The 16,824-nt window shown below is 41.0% G+C and overlaps 1 protein-coding gene across 1 annotated transcript in view; it reads right to left on the minus strand.

The window, feature by feature from the left end:
- ELOVL2 (ELOVL fatty acid elongase 2) overlaps positions 1-16,824 on the minus strand; it is a 51,350-nt gene that overhangs the window by 12,045 nt on the left and 22,481 nt on the right. Inside the window, exons 2-3 of the mRNA XM_005525293.2 lie at positions 15,364-15,427; positions 9,927-10,114 (exon numbers count right to left, since the gene is read on the minus strand). Coding sequence (XP_005525350.1) covers positions 9,927-10,114; positions 15,364-15,427 — 252 coding nt within the window. The remainder of the gene's footprint in view (positions 1-9,926; positions 10,115-15,363; positions 15,428-16,824) is intronic.

The following is a 16,824-nucleotide window of genomic DNA, read 5'->3' on the forward strand; positions in this document are numbered from 1 at the left end:
TGCCAGATTTTTCAGATCATTCTGTTTGCTTATTCCCCAGTCATTTTACTTGGCAGAAGAGTTTCCTCTGGTTTATGTCTGCATTCCAAAAGCCAGCAGCTTAGACTGAACTTTGATATTTTTTCACTTTTTTTAACCTCAGTTTTTCATGTAGCTCAACATTTCTATTCTCTGTTTTAGGTGCCTTACATACTACTGTGTCTCCTTTAAAGAAAATAAAATAATTCCCTTTGAGTTTTGACTCCTCTGCTTTGCAAGATAATTTTCAATATTTCTGGCTATCTTCCTAATATTTAAAAAAAAAGAAAAAAAAAGAAAAAAAAAAAGATTAGTGTGGAAATTTGGAAAGCAGAGAGTAATTTTTATGGGATCTTGGTGATCCTAGGCCCCAACTTTCCTGTTGGCTGTCGATGTGGAAGGTAAGCAGCTCACTCAGTGGTGCCAAATTAGCCAGATGCATACCTGGAACAGAAGCTGGCACCTTGACACAAGACATTTTGGTACCAGGATCTTTTTTTCTGATACCAAACCCATACATTCCTTGTACTGTTTCAGTCATGTTCCCTTTTGTATACTGAGCAGCCACAACTCTGCAGAGCTGATGGAGTTATTAATCCCTCAGAGATGGTGCAAGTGCTGGATCTATCAGAGAAATGAGAAATCCCCCCTCTCTTTCAAAACACAAATTCTCTCCCCCTAGAAAACAATTATTTGAATGATTTGCGTTCTTGGTAGCCTATCTTGAAAACAATATTAAAACAAGTATTGTTTGAAGCTATTTGGAAAAACAGATCACATAAAGAGCTAAGTGCTGCCTGGTGAAAAATTTCTGCTAAGTAGCAACATCCTATTAATTAGTAGAGTTTTCATATTTTGCTGTTTTCCCTAATGTTCTTAACAGATTCCTGTTTTTACACTAATAAATGACTTCTGTTCATCTGCTCAAGTATAAACAGCATGAGAATTCACATGAGTTGTTTTGCCACATCAGTCAAACTCCTACCTTATTTTTGTAAATAGGGAATCAAAGTGTTCAGAATTCGAAGCTGATTCCTTTGTCAGGAGTTTCAGGGATGGGCAGCAGGTACCAAAAGATGATGCAATCCTCTCACCTCACTGAGTAGCAGACTGAGCTCCAAGACCCTGATCCAGGGGCCTGTGCCCTGCTCATTTCAAGCTTTCAATTTCAAAAATCTCACAGCTGTAGCTTGTTTTTCATCTGTTCCCTATAGGCTAGAAAGGAAAGTGATGTGATTTTCTGAATGGATATTGCCATTTCTACTGACTGCAGGTTCTCTGTGCTCTTTGAATATCAAAAAAGTCTCTGTGTATGGTTGGACTTTCTCAGAGAAGTGCCTAGCAGCAATAAGGTATTCCTCTTTGTCCCAGGGCAGGAGGAAGGCAGAGGGTGAGGCATCAGCATTGGGCAACATCTGTCTGGTGACTGGTCACCAGTGGCGTTCCTCAGGATCAGTTCTAGGGCCAGTGCTGTTCAAAATATCTCTCAGTGACCTGGAGGCAGGAACTGAATGCCCCATTAGCAGGTCTGCTGATGGTATGAAACAGGGAGGTGCTGCTGACTCTCTTGAGGGACAAGAGTCCTTGCAGAGAGATAGAGTGGAGCACTGGGCAGTCATCAGTGGGATGAAATTAAACAAGTCCAAATGCTGGATCTGGCTCCTGGGATGCAGTATCATGGGCACAGGTATGAACTAGGGGAGGAATGGCTGGAGAGCAGCCCTGTGGAGAGGGATGTGGGAGTGCTGGTGGGCAGCAGCTCCCTGTGAGCCATCGCGTGCCCTGGCGGCCCCAAGGGCAAACCTCATCCTGGGGTGCATCGAGCATGGCATAACCAGCCAGCCAGGAGAGGGGATTACCCCACTGCAGCAGCCTCACCCTGAGCACTCTGTGCAGGTCTGGACACACCATTTAAGAAGGTCACAAAGATCCCTGAAGGTACCAGAGGAGGGCAACAAGGGTGGTGACAGGGCTGGAAGCAAGTCCTGTGAGGAGCAGCTGAGGACTTTGAGCTTGTCTAACTTGGAGAGAAGGAGGCTGAGGGGTGACCTCATTGTTCTCTGCAGCTTCCTGAGGAGGGGAAGGGGGGAGGGAGGTGCCGAGCTCTACTCCCTGGGATGTAATGATAGGATGTGTGGGAATGGTTCCAAGCTGCACCAGGGAAGATTTAGACTGGGCATTAGGAAGCAATTCTTTACTGAGAGGGTGGTGAAACCTTGGAAAAGGCTTCCTAGAGGAAGCCATTGACCTTCCTAGAGGGGTGGTCAATGCTCCCAGCCTGTCAGTGTTTAAGGGGCATTTTGTCAGTGTCCTTAACAGCATGCTTTAACTTTTTGTCAGAAAAGTTAAATGAAATGCCTGAAATGGCCAGGCAGTTGGACTATAGATGGTTGCTCTGGGTCCCTTCCAAGTAAAATGTTCAATCCAGTATATGGTCTGTCTAGGTGGAAACAGTTAAGGGGGAAAGCTAAAAACTAATAATGGAGTTAGTATTCAAGTAATTAAAATTCCTCTTAAAAGTTCAGAGCAGGAGTATTAGCACCAGTATCCTTCTTGTGAAAAAAAAACAGAGCAAGATGTTATTATGGGTATGATGTTTCACTGGGTTTTCTGAGGCACTCCAGCCACCAGACCAATTAAAACAACTTGATATGACCACTATTCTCAAGCAACTGAAGTCTCACTAGACCAAGTAAAGGAGACTAATCTACCTGTGTAGCACAAAGAAAAGCTTAACTTGCATTGCTGTGAATCACTTATTTCCCTTGGCCACTGGAGACTTTTGTTAGCCTTTGTGAATGGCAGCTCCTCCCTGGATCTATAGACTTGGATAAAATAGTCCTGAAAGCAGTTACCTGATGGCCACATCCCAAGGAAAGGGAGTCACTCAGGGCAGTGTCTCAGGAAGGAGAGAGAAATTATATTTTCCTTTTTATCTTAAATTTATTTTAGAATTGAATGCTTGAGAGGATTATCAGTGTCTAAAACCAGAGACCAGATTGATAACCGCATGTGTTTTTCCTTTTTTTGGTTTTTAAAGAGAGAAATCAGCTCCTTGACTGTTACATGACCCACTTCCACAAGCATGCAACTGTCTTGCCATGCCCAAGGGGCTGGGGTGAAGCATGCCACAAGGCTACTGAGGCCATCACTTTTACATGATAACCCAGTGAAAAGAGGAAGATACCACTAATCATCTTTGACTTGTCATTCAGTCCTAAAAAATACCTAGAAAGCTTTAAGGCAGGGCTTTGGGTTTGTTTGGGGTTTTTTTTGGCTAAAATATTAAATTGTATAATCATCTGTGAATTGTATTTATTGAAGAATATCTCTCTGTAGAGGTTACCTATCTTTAGACAGGACTCCAAGAATTGTGACATGATCCCAGATTTTAGATGGATAGCTGAGATGCAGAACAGCCTGTGTTTCCAGATTGATGCCCTTATGCCTCGAAGATCTTGGATAAGCTGTAGTCTGGCATGACTAAAACCCTTTAGGGAAGCAGCGTGGGCTTGATGGTTCAGCCCAGGATGGGGAGATTCCAGAATGTGCCAGCCTTGCCACTTGGTTAGTGCCATGGTTTCCCCACATGTAAAAACTTACTGGTGGTGTTGTGCCAAACAAATCCAGGTGCTGAATAGGAAACACTCCACAAGAATTATCACTGGAGAAATATTTTGTTGTTCCTCTTTATGATGCATTTGAGATACTTTTAACAGGGACAGAACTGTGAAAAGTGTGCTTTGGACTACTGCTTGGTGAGGCTCTCCAGCTCTCCATAGGTCTTGTTAGAGGTCAAAAAATTGTGTGCATGGTGTCTCCCCCCAAAAGACTGTCTAATTCTTTAATGCACCTACTGGAGTTTGCTATCCTGACCTGCAGCACATACAGCTGGACCCTAAGTTGGATGTCTCCTCCAACTGGAGCACAGTAGCTAAAACGGTACTGGTTATTCCAGAGCAAAGGAAATATGTGGTCCTATGCTTTCTTCCTGTTTTTAGGTCGGAAAGTTCATGACATGATGACAAAAAATAAGAGCCCCTTCCCAAGTGAAGTTTAGATAACTGTTTGAATTTCTTTTTATCAACAAAAACTCTTTCAAATGTAAAGCCATGTTATTGAGAAATATACTAGTCAGTTCCATTTAATACTCCTTAAGTAAATGGGAGCCTGATAGAAGGATTAGTGAAATAATGACTTCAGAATTACTTGAAATCAGTTGTGGATGGTAACCACTTTGAGTATTGCTGTTGTCTGGGAGAGCGGGATAGGCTAAAAGAAATCCTGTCTAGGCTTATTTTTCATGAGTCTTTGATGCCATCTGCTCTGAATAGCTACCCTATCATATTTTGTGGTACCACTGATGGCATTAGAAGCTGTGCACATATGGAAAACCTCATCATATGAAGTTTTATTCTTGTTTTCTAATAAGGTTCTACTGAATTCTGTTTGAATGTGCATGAGAGATCCAGAGCACTGCCTTTTCCAATGATCATGTTAAATATTCTACTGAAATGCAGAGCTCAGAAAGGTCAGTATGAAAGACAAGGAGAGCACAGAGGATGAAAACTGAGATGTGAGGACGACATGCCCAGCTGGAATAACTGCAGGCAAGGACAGCAAAGTCAGCTCCTCAGCTCTCCAAACAAATCATTTGATTAAGACAGAGGAACACCTGGTAATTTCACTCCATTCACACAAAGTTCTTACTTGATCAAAAGAGCTGTTTGCTCTTGACCTTACATTTCTCTGCTTTACAATGCACTCTTGGTGACCTTTTGCTCTCTAGGTTTTTTTTTCCCCACTTCTCCTTTCTTCAAATGATAGAGAAGTGCACCTGAACTCTTCAGGTTTCTCACTTTGTTCTTTTTCTCTTGCTGCCCTAAGGTACAAATAGTCTCTCAGTACTAAATAAAGGCATCAAAGGAAGCCTTCACCTCAAGCACCAATACTGATGGATCTAGAATCTGTCTGTACTTCTGTACTTAATTTCCATTTGTTAACTTCTGAACAATTAATGAAGGAGTAAACAATAATCTAACAAATTACCAAAATTACCAAAGAACCCCCCCCAAAAAAACCCACAAAACCCAAAAAAATCAAAACCACAAAAAAACCCCCACAAAACAAACAAAAAAACCCCAAACCAAAAACAAACCAAAAAAATCCCAAATAAAATCAAAACAAAACAAACACCAAAAGAAAGATTACGTTGAAGGTGGGTTTCTACAGTAAAATTCCAGGAAAGTTCGAATTGGTTAGGATCTTTTTCACCCTTCCCCATTGTCTGCACCCTTAAAAGTTTACTTAGAACTTGTGCTACACATGCTCCATCTTTTTAACACTTGCACAGATAGGAAGCAAATCTTTCTGATGTGAGCCAGTATAGTGATGGAATAAAACAGAGTTTAAGTGCTCCTACTATTTTTTGATTTGTTCCTTTTGTTTCTCCCCGTTATGCCTAATTCAGGCATTATACTTTCTAGTAATATGTGAGATATAATCTCCACTGCAGTGTGTAGGGCTAAAAGTGGTGGCTGATGGCCCTGATCCTTCTGGCACTCCTGGGACTCCTCACACCACCTTGGTATCGATGAATATGCAAGTTATGGCTATAATTCAGAAACTGGACTTAATGTGGTTTGAATTCTTAGCTCCTAGAAACAGCTAAAGTGCATTTGACTTACTGCTTTTTATTTTATTTAATCCTGCAAGGTAGAAGACTTTTTTTCTGGCTCCTCTAGAAAGGTTAATGCACTGGGCTGGCGGTACTTGTGAGTCCTGCTCTTTTCCCTTTGCTCTGAAACGAGGGGTGCTCACATGCAAGTCCTGCTTCCCCACATGGATGTGGTTACTTGCTTACAAATCCCATGGATTTGTAATAAGTCTGAGAAGCTACCTGGGGATACAGGCAGCTTGAGACATCACGCCACCCCTCTGCTAATGACACATATCTCTAGATCTCCTTTTTAATCTGACCCAAATGGTGCTAGTGTCCTGGTTTTCTCAGTACCTGATCAACAGAAGGACTTGGGTGAGACCTTGATGACCAGCTGAGATTTGATTTAAATAGGGCAGAGGTGATACTGCTGGGGAAAGCAGCCTAAGACTGTGGCAGAGATTATGTCTATTCCTATTAGTGAGAGAGAGTATCCTCACCTGAGTAATTTCAGAATTCAGAGATCAGCACCGGTCTCCTGTGTTTCAAGTTTTAATTTGTCACTGAACTTGTGACAGTTTGGCCTCTGGTGCCTCAGTTTGTATCCCTGAAGTTGGTTCGTAAGCACATGAAACAATTTTAACATATGCACAGATGTGGTGTTTTTTCACAGTAAGCTGTGAAAAACTGCTCATAGTTGGTAATTTTAGCATCTTAAGCAAATATTTATGCAGAGAAAAGACATATATTTCTTAAGGAAAATTGTTAAAAGTTTTGAATTTTGTTAAAGTAAAAAGATGCTAGCTGTTTTTCCTTATACAGAATTTCACAATGTTCTAGAAATTGTTGGATCAGTAGAGTTGATCTGGGTCTGTGAGCACTTACTGATACAGAAAAGTACACAACAATAAACAAATTTTGACGTGGGTTTCTTTGGTAGTAGCAAGGGTGGAAGGAATTGTCTTTTGCTTCCTCAGCAGCCCCCCTGCAGCCTGCCCAGTTTAAGCACAGGACCTTTGTCTAAGCATGAGATACTTGAAAAAAATGTGCTCCAAACCCAAGTGCCAACTTCATATTCAGCTGGGGAAGCACCCCTGACACCTGAGCACCCCTGACAACTCCAGGAAAATCTGTTTGCCTAACTCACAAGTCTAAAGGTCTAACAAGCTGCCCTTCTGGGAGGCCCTCAGAGGCACCTAACTCCTTGTTGACTCAAAAATTTTGAGACATCTCAGCAGGATGAGAGCAGCTGGGCAGAGCTGTTTATCTTTAGACCTTGTCCTTCGGCCATCGTAGGGGTGTCTGACCTCATGCTAATGGCACATCTTAGAGTTGTCCTGGAGCTGTTCCTCCAAGTACTTTGCGGATTGGTTGGCCTCAAAGCTCAGAGATAAAATCGGCTCCCGGATAGTTCGTGCCCACAGTGCAGTGCATGGAACTCTGCCTCAAAAGAGGAATCTGCCCTTGGAGATTTAAAACAGCCCTTTTGTTATGACTCTTTGCTGTAACCATTGTCTTCTTGCCTTGAGGTTGCACAAATCAACTGTCATGAAGTGCCAACTATAACTAATCAGGAGATGAAGGTGAGGAGATGAAGTACTGAAACACAGATACACCCATCTGTAGGTTTACCACGTTTCTCATTCAAATACAGCCTGTCCCACGTGATGGATTTGTGATACACCCTTTCTTGTGAATGAGATTTTTTTTTTTTTATTCTGAATGTCTAAGAAGCAACCCCTACGTTCTGCAGCTACTGCAAGAAATGCTGTGTGGCACCTTATAAACAAAACAATGGTGGTTGGTTATGGGGGTTTCTTTTGGTGGGGTGTGGGGAATGTGTTTTATCTCTATTGCACAGCTTTTTGTTTTGTGAGTTCTCCCCTATACAGAGACAGAGGGGTTTAGATGCAGTGAGAGGACGGAGGAATAAAACAACTGTTGTAGTTGTGTCTAACCAGGAATTGATCCCAAATCACAGTCACTGCAAGGATCAACTGTGTTTACATAAGGAACCACTATGCAGAATGTGCTAAATATAGGTAACTCTGGCCTTAAAGAGCTTACTGTCCACAAAAGACTGAGAGAATAAGGAGCATAGAGAGAAGCTTTGGAAATTAGAGATTTTGAAATCACTATGACTTTATTTGGCAGTGAAGATGATTTCTGCTCTCCCATTTGCCTGTTTTTCTTCAGCAGGGATGTGCAGGCTACCTCAGACTGCAAGTATTAACTTCCATTCCGCTCCTTCACAGGACAAGCTGTGATAGGAGCCAGGGAAGTAGACTAAAAGAAAATGCAGAGCCAGTATTGTGGAAGTGTGTTTTGTACAGTGTAAAACCAGCCTGGCTGACAGTCCAGAGCTAAGAGTGAAATCTGCAGTAGAACAGCTGGCAGTGCAGATCAGCCATCATGTTCCCTGGGTTCCCAAATTTGCAGAATGTGGAGCTGTGAGCTGGCTCTGCCAGCCATGCCCAGCAGCAGTCTGGGAGGTGTAAATCAGCAGCCTCCAGCCTCAGAATCAAGGTCTCAAGGGACTTATCTGAGGACTAACATAACTCAGCAACTGTCTGCAGCAAAGTTGGACTCAGGAAGGATGAAGCAGGAAGACAGCTGAACAGGAGGTGGCTAAATACAGTTCCTACCAGAATGTGAAGGTGGCTAAAACCAAATTTGCTTCATTCATGCAAATGAGACCTGCTAAGATGTTCTTTGTTCTTCCATTTATTTACTTGTGCCAGGCCAAATCGGACTGCAAGGGAAAGGGGAAAGCAGTACAGCAGTATTGTTTTCTAGTCAGTTAATCCTTTTTGCTGAGTCCTGCTACTGCAGCCAGTTATCTGTATACCTTCAAGCAAAATGGGGATTTAAACATCAAAGTACTAATTTAAATTCTGGAGGACAATCATTGTGGAGTCATCAAACCTTCCAGCAATTGTGCTGGTTTCTCCTTTGCTCTAAACCTTATCCTTCACTCCCAGACACCCACAGCAGCCTGCAAAGCCAGCTGGAGCACGGGCCAGGATAAAGCTCTCTGTAACACCATCAGTCCTTTGCACAAAGGCACAAACCTAAACTGCTCCCCAGCTGCTTGACCAGGCCAGACAATTGGTGTTTAGCTCAAATCAATTTTAAACTTGAAATCTTTGGGTGTCCTGTTTGGTTTCTGAAAGGTTTCTTGTCCAGCCAGCAGAAGAAGGTGGAAACTGTGGCTGAGAGCCCTGGGAGTGAGAAATGCTGTGAGGCTGTGCAGGCAACACAGCAGTGTCAGACCACGCCATGAAATCAAGCACATTCTTCAGCCAGGGCTTCTTATGACCAGGGTCACTTTATTAGGAAAAAAAAAAAAGCTTTTGTGCCTTTTGTCTCCTACTGTTTGTTTTTAAGGGCTTCAACTAATGTATGTTAACACCTTAATATTAAAAGCACCGCAGTTATCAGCAGGCTGAGAAGGGGCAGCTCCCAAATAATACCCAAACATTGACTTCTGCCTTCTGTTTTCCTTTGTAGTGGCAAAACCACACATGTCTGCTGAGAGGCACTGTCTGAATCCTCTGCTGTTGAAAAATCATAAGGTGCATTCAAACCTCTCTTCCGGTTCTAAATGGATCCTGAATCATCTGAGCATGTTCCTTTCTGATAAGTACTTGGGAAATAATCTGTGTGACCATATGCAGCCTCCAAGCCCCACAGCCCTTGCTTTTGGATGAAGTGGTAAGTTTTTAACATCTGTCTTTTACTCTCTGACTGCATGAGGAAAGCTTCTTAGTCACAAGAGCAGAAAAATAACACAGAATTGCCAATACCATAAATAAATCAGTACTTGCTCTCATCTATAAATCTATTTGTGTTTAAGCATGGGCCTAGAAAAATCATTCCACAGACAGTTATACGAATAAAACCCAACAGGGTTTTTTTAATGGCATTTCATGGGTGCTGAAGAACAAGGTTCTCAGGACCTCGAAGAGCACAGTATAGGCACGTTTGAGCTGAGTGACTGCTGCAGATTCAAATTTATGCTTGTGGACACGGTCCTGGCAGCAAAGAGCTGTCCCCAGGTGTGGACTGTAGCTCAGGAAGGACGATCAAAACATGCCAAGATCTAAGATGAGAAGGGACTTTTTAACATTAAATTTATTTTGCTGCTGATTTAAACTTTCCTAGCAAAACCACCTGTCTCTAAGATATTTCTGCTAAGAACTGCATCTTGGTCACCTTCCTCAGCCGTGCTGCATGGAAGAGCACCTACCTCTATGAGCATGTAGAAGGAGAGCAGTGTGATGCCCAGGTTATACACGATGAGGTGAGGCCTGAGAGAGAAAGGAGGCCTGTTCTTCATTAACTTGTTGCCCAGCCATATGCAGAGTAGGTATGCTCCAGTAAGGAAAAACGTGGGAAGGTAAGAGTCCAAAAGGAACCATCCTCTAACCCTGGCATCTAAAAAAAAAAGAAACACACGGAGCAGGCAATTAAGAAAGCTATGGTAAAGTACTGCTAAAATTAGGCAGAACACATCATGAAAAGAGTCTGCTAAAAAGTGTGAGATGGAATCAGCCATTCTTTACTCACAAGAGCTATCCATTGTTTTCAACTTACCAATATTGCATGCTAAATCTCAGAGAATGTGGGCTGAAAACTGCATGGAATTCCCTAATTATTTAAGGTCACCTATATCACTTCATTTTAATAGTAAAGAGAAAATGAAATGGAAAACCCTATTCTTACATGCTTTTAAAAATTTTTAGTTAATGTTTTAACTTAATGTTTATTTAAATTCTATCTTAATCTGCTCAAGAGACAATTTGCAGATAGTATTAAATACAAAGTATGCATGTAATGTTGCCAGCTCACATGTTATTTTAATTCTGCACTTGCCATACAGGTAGGAGGGTGTATATAGCATTGACTAGAAAACATTGATACAAGGGGAAGACTTTTCCAAAATGTTAAATATGAAAAGCAAGTGGCAAACATTTACTTTGATGGTTATCAAAGATTTTTGGCTGGTGAGGGCTTGCTTTCTCGCAGTTTCTGTCCCACTTGCCTGGTCCTGAAATGAAATATTAAGGTCAAATCCTGCTTGCCTTATTCACACAAGTAATCCCATTGGCAGTAATCAGATAGTTCAGTGTATATGAGCAAAGCCTAATCCCAGATGCCAAGCTGGAGGCACCGCTTTGTTGTCATACGAGCAACTGGATGCTGTGAGTGAAAGGGATGTGCTTTCTTCATTTCTTTTTTTTCTTACTCCAAGATGGAGCAAAATCTAGAGTCAATTTTCCATAGCAAAATTCTTCAGCCATTTACCTATGGAAAGAACAAGGGGGCATCACAGCTAGTTTTTACAATGACTTATGGAGTAAAGAAGTCAGTGAGGAGTCATTGTGCAGGTCTCACAGAAAGTAGTTCTTTCTGCTCTTAGAAAGATGTCTTTGCTCTTGAAAATGTTTAAATTACTTCATTATTTTTTTACAAAGGCCAAGATTGTGTAAAAAATTGTAAAAGGAAAGCTATTCACAGCGCATGAAAAAAAAAATTTCCTGTTTTTCTGCCTGTATTGAAATTGGAAAAGATTGGGCAATGGATGATGCACCAAGTAAATGTGCCCAAACATTTAGTAATTTCTTGTAATTTTGCTGTACTGTATTCTTTCCAAAAATGCCTTCCTCAGAAATACATGCATACAGGTATATGTAAAGTGAAATTTTACATATGTTAGAGTAATAAAAACTCTGCATATGAGGCTTTGAACACCAGCTTTCTTTCTCATTACATTTTTCCTCTGTTTCCCCCCTTGCTTCCACTGCAGTGGCTGTAACATTCGTCTGTTGAATTTGGATTCCACGAGGGCTGCTAACCCTTTCAAAGGAAAGAGTTTCAAGCAGGCCACCACCACCGTGGAAGCCCAATGCTCTCCTGCTTTTGACTCTCCCTCTTGGACTCCCAAGAACCTCTAGAAGCAGAGAGGTGTAGGATTAAAGCAGTCACAACAGCACAGTCCTTCCTTTTACGGCAGCCTTGCTTTGTTGTGCGTTACCAAGCTAGAACGCCTGTTGTCTGTCTTCAGATCTCAATGCTTATTTGGATCACCTCAGTGTGAGAAGGAAACACTTCCAACAATCTCTTAGAGCTCACAAGCCACATGTGAAGCACTGGAATGAATATTTTAGAAGTGATTCTGCTCCCTTATGGGCTCTCAACATGATGCAGGAGTCATAGGACAGGTAAAGGTTGAGTGTTTAAGTGTTGATGTCTTAAAAGTGTGTGTTTTAGGAGCATAAGGATTTAATTTATTTAATTGGAAACCTAAATGAAGATGTAGAGAGCAGTCATGATAGCAAGACTGCTATCTAAGGAAAAGTCTCCCATTCGAGGATTGCAAAACTTGATGCATAAAGATTACATACACAAAGGCAAATAGGCATCAGTAGATAACAAAACTGCCTGTTTGCTCAAAGAGGAAAAATATTTAGAAGAGTTCAGAATACAAATTAAACTACAGAAAATAAATTCTGCCCCAGTATGCCCTCAGAAAGTTTTCATTCTGCTGTGAGTGGCCACAAGCATGTGGGCTGATCCACACAAAAGCAGAACTTGTGTGCTTGTTCAGGTCAGCATGTCAAGTATTTTTAAGTTCTACAGTATTCCAGTTTCAAGAGAAATTGTTAAAGCATGTACCCTTCCTGAATATTTCCCACCATGACCTCAATACCTTGAAGAGTAAGAGTTTCTGGCAGGAAGTGGTTTATAAAGGGCAGCCAAGGAACGTGACTGTTCTGTTTCCACTTCCACTTAACCCTGAATGACAAGCAGAGGGAGGTTTTTATGTGTCAAGATGGGGGAGGAAAGGGAATGTATTTCAAAAGAAGTTATCTGAAGAATGAGAGATGAAAAGTATTTCTGTTGACCGACAGTTAAATCCCCGTGTTCAAGTACTATGGAGTTACACTGTCGATAGGAGAAAGGATTATTTTTACAGTATTGAACTTGCACAGCACCTGAAATTGAGACCAAAGCAGTGAATAAAGTCACAGTGGGAAAGCACTGGACTACAGCAGGGGAAGGAACAGGCGCCCACAAGCTCTGATCGCTCCATGAATAAGCTCATTCACAGTCACTGGCCATGATGTGCCAAACCCTTGGGGTGAAATCTTGGCTCCTTCTAAATGAGTGGCAGGCCTCCCAGGCTCTTTAAACATATCAGGCTTTTATCAATGAGGTTTAGAAACATTTTGATTCAAGTTCCTGTATAGCTTTGGCCAGTTGGTATCTGAGTAGAGTCAGTCCTTTTTAAGGAGCAGAGGGTAGATGGGTTTGCCCCAGTGCCTTGCTACTGATCATAGTCCATTAAGGAAAAGTACTTTTTACTTTATTGTAACTTTAAAAAAATACATCTCGACCACCTCTGTTTCTTTCACAGGTAAAACAAACAACCAGTTAACTAGATTTAGCTCCTGCAATTCAATATTACTTAATTTTGCATAACACCAAACAATACTCTGCAGATGGAGGGTTAGCCTGGAAAAAATATCTCTTAGAGAAGAAAATTGCTATTTCACTTGTTCTCAATTTGCCTTGAGCACAAAAACAATATGGACCAACACCAAATTGTAAGACCACCCCTTATTAAGAGACAAAACCCATGGGCAGGAATATGGCTGCTGTTCCCTGATCCAATGGGTTTGTTCTACTAATTCAAAAGCAGACACAGATGTAAAGCTGTCTACAAAGCCCAGCTAATACCAGTGAATGAAGGTACAAAATATGCTGATATTTATAAATCAAATTCAGATCTCTGACAGTCTGGCCCTCATTCTAGTCGGGCAGCACTGCAGCATGTGTTAACCTGGTGCTCCCAATGTGACAGAGATTGCCTCTGGGAACCAGAGCGTGGCTTTCTGTCTCTTCTAGTGCCCTCAGACACAGCTGGTAATGATGACAAAGAACTGCATAGTGATACAAGTATTTCAGGAGTTACAGCCTAAAATATATACAATAAACAGGGGATCGGTTTTTAAAATAATAGAGTGCTGTTATCTATCCTTTTAATCCATCTTGCTGCTGAATGAAGTGTGTACTGTGGGTGAAAATCAGTGGAGAGAAAGAAGAGGAATGGTTTGTGGGTTTAAATGTTTGGGGAAGCTCTCAAATTCATTAGATATTCATCTTGGGGTCATTCGATTTAAAACTGATTGCAGTTTATTGTGAATTATTTATGTGAATTATTTATGTGAATTATTTATGTGGATAAGCACACTGGAGGGAGATATACTATTCAGGAAATGCATGATACTGTGTCATTAACCACCAGTTAAATTAAAGATCAGAGTGCAGAGGCGTGGACAAAGAAAGATATTTCAGTACTGATATCTGAAGAAGGATGGTGATGTACTTGGCAAGCAATACAAATAACACTTGTTTAATTGAAGGGCTTTATTAAAACTTCAAGGGATCTTTGTGCTATTCAGAATTGGATCAACTATAGCTTATTCCTTCAGACAATTTCTCTGGACCAACAAGGAAAGAGGAATGAAAGAGAACATCATGTCCATTTGGGAAAAAACAAAACACCAAAAAGTAGTGCTTTCATTCTTCTGATCATATTTCTTTGTTAATATTAAAAGTACTATTGTAGAAGCCATTAATAAAACTTATTCTGCTTTAACCACTTCTGCTGCAGTTCCCAAGCTGTTCAGTGTTTCTTCACTGGAAATCTTTCTTTCAAACTTCATATCTACTCTAGACATGATGGAAAAGATTTTGTAGCCAGCCAGCCAGCTAAGAAAAATTAGAATTTCTTGTGTTTAAGAACACTACATCTTTCCATTTTCCTTCCAATTAAGCAAGAACTCTTTCTGTGAAACAGAAACAGCGAGAACATTACTGCAAAAAAATGGGAATCCATAATCATGCATCCATTCCCACAAGCAGCAGTTCTGGACTCAGCCATGGGTAGAAGTTTGCAAGGCAATTCCTGAAGTTAAGCCCAGCCCTATCAACAACAAGGTGACCTTTCAGGGACCTGCTGTGAAGACTGTGTCCTGTCCAAGTTCCTGTCTCACCCCTTTCTTATATTTGCTCGGCTCTCTTAACCCTGACTGTGATGCTTCAACGTTGCCTGCAGTCTTATTTTAGGTTTGAGGGTTTTTTTACTTACTTGTTTCAATCCTAGCAAAGCATGAGGCACCTCCAACCAACAATTATTTAAGTTACTCTTGTTCAAACTGTTCCAGAAAGCAATAATAGGAAGTCAAAAGATGCATCTGTTCTCCCACCCAATATATTAGTTTATTGAAATTTTGTATGTGATCCTGCAGGTTGCTTTTGCTCCAAGCATCCTTCTGAATTAGGCAATTTAATAAGCAGCTGGACCAAAGAAACTGGGTTACAAATGACAATCAGTCCCAAACCAGATCTTCCACTTTCAGAAAGACCCAGGCTTTCAGGCTTTTTAGTCCCTGTTAGGATGTAAAATTGACTTTCTCTGGTATTCTCAGAAACAAAGGAATCACAAATCATTGCATTGATAGATTTGCTATAATAACTGTGTCTTCCTGATAATACTGTGGTTCTGCCTAGTTTACATTTTTCAATAAGAAGTTGCTCAGCAAATTTATTAGAAATTTTTTGTGTGGTAATCTCTAGAAGTATTATTTCCTTATAGGGCTGTAAGTGGAGCAGCTTACCTCGAGGTCCAAACATATAGTCCACAAATGCATTTACTTCCCGGTCAAAAGCTTTCAGGGTCTCCTAAAAAATATGGAAAAAGACATGTGAAAAAGACATTATCTCTGGGTCACAGAGAGAATACAATTAAAAAAAAAACCTGCAATAAACTTGCAAAAAGTTTGTCATGCACAAATATTTTCAAAGTACGCAATATCATGTATAATGAAAATACCTCAAACCCCTTTAAAAATTAATTTAGGGCAGATTGTGGTCTAGATAACAATACAGGCCTCATTGCTGGAAACTGCCCAAACCAGAACTCTTTAGCAAGGGAAATTAAGGTATATGAAAACCAGCAAATATCACAGTAAATCTACCTGTGAATTAATTTCAGCACTGAGAAAATGTGGCCAGGCTGAGGAGAGAGATACAGAGTGATGTTGAGCCTCGCTGCAGGGCAGGAACTGCTGTGGATGCATTTGAATGCTGGATATCTCCACACCAGCCTGAACTGCAGACACCATTAACAGATTTGATTCATGAAGAACTATATTTGCACACTGGAAGGTCCAGCCCTGGCCTCTCTATTCCTCTTCTGGGACTGGGCTGTCATCTGGGCAGGGACAAGCTCCTGGCATTCCCAAGCCCCTTCCTTCTGTTTCTTCTGCTCTTGATTTTGGTCCTCAGATTGTTCAAAGTGGACAGATTTTCTGTGAACATGTGGTAATGAGAAGTTCTTTCAGCACCTTAGGCTATAAATCTGTCTCTGCAAGATGTTGTTGCATTCATGTTTTCTTGGAGAAAAAGCCAACAGAACCCCCAAAACTAGAAGTATGTATTTTTCTAAACAAACAAACAAAAAGGATTTGCTCAAAAGAAACTGATGATTCATGACACAAAAAAGTTTCTCATACTTCACAGCACTGAGGAAAATTAAACTAGCTTCTAGGAAAGTGTCCTGGCTACAGCCCATAAAGAAAGGTATTTTTTGAATTTCAGACAATTACAGTAGCAGCCTAATGATGGCTTCTGTCTCAGGAGATGACTCAATTTCCAGGTGCAGGAAAAAATGTGCTTCCATTTTTATCTCCTTGAGCTACACAGTAGTTCTGTTATTATTTCATGACAATGATCCTCCCTTTTGGGAAATGCCACACTACTGTTAGTCTGTGATGTGCCCACCTGCTGTATTAATTTGAAACAGACCTACTCCTGTGCTTAATGGTTTTGTGGTTAGACTTAACAGACTGCTTTGGGAAAAAATACTGTAATGGATTTGAGTGACTTGTAGGAATGAGCATGCAAAGTTATTTGCTTTCATGCTTACATTACATAAATAAACCTTACGTGTCCAGAACAAAGTAAAACACCATGTATATTCCTTTTATGTTAAAATACTGCAGACAAACCTATTCTCAGCTGCATTGAAATGGAAATTAGCTACTGAATGCTTCTAACAGTTAGATGGAGGAAGAGGA

The sequence above is a fragment of the Pseudopodoces humilis genome, chromosome 1, assembly GCF_049639895.1.
Source record: "Pseudopodoces humilis isolate 2021_Gansu_Grassland_sample_001 chromosome 1, ASM4963989v1, whole genome shotgun sequence".
Classification (NCBI taxonomy): domain Eukaryota; kingdom Metazoa; phylum Chordata; class Aves; order Passeriformes; family Paridae; genus Pseudopodoces; species Pseudopodoces humilis.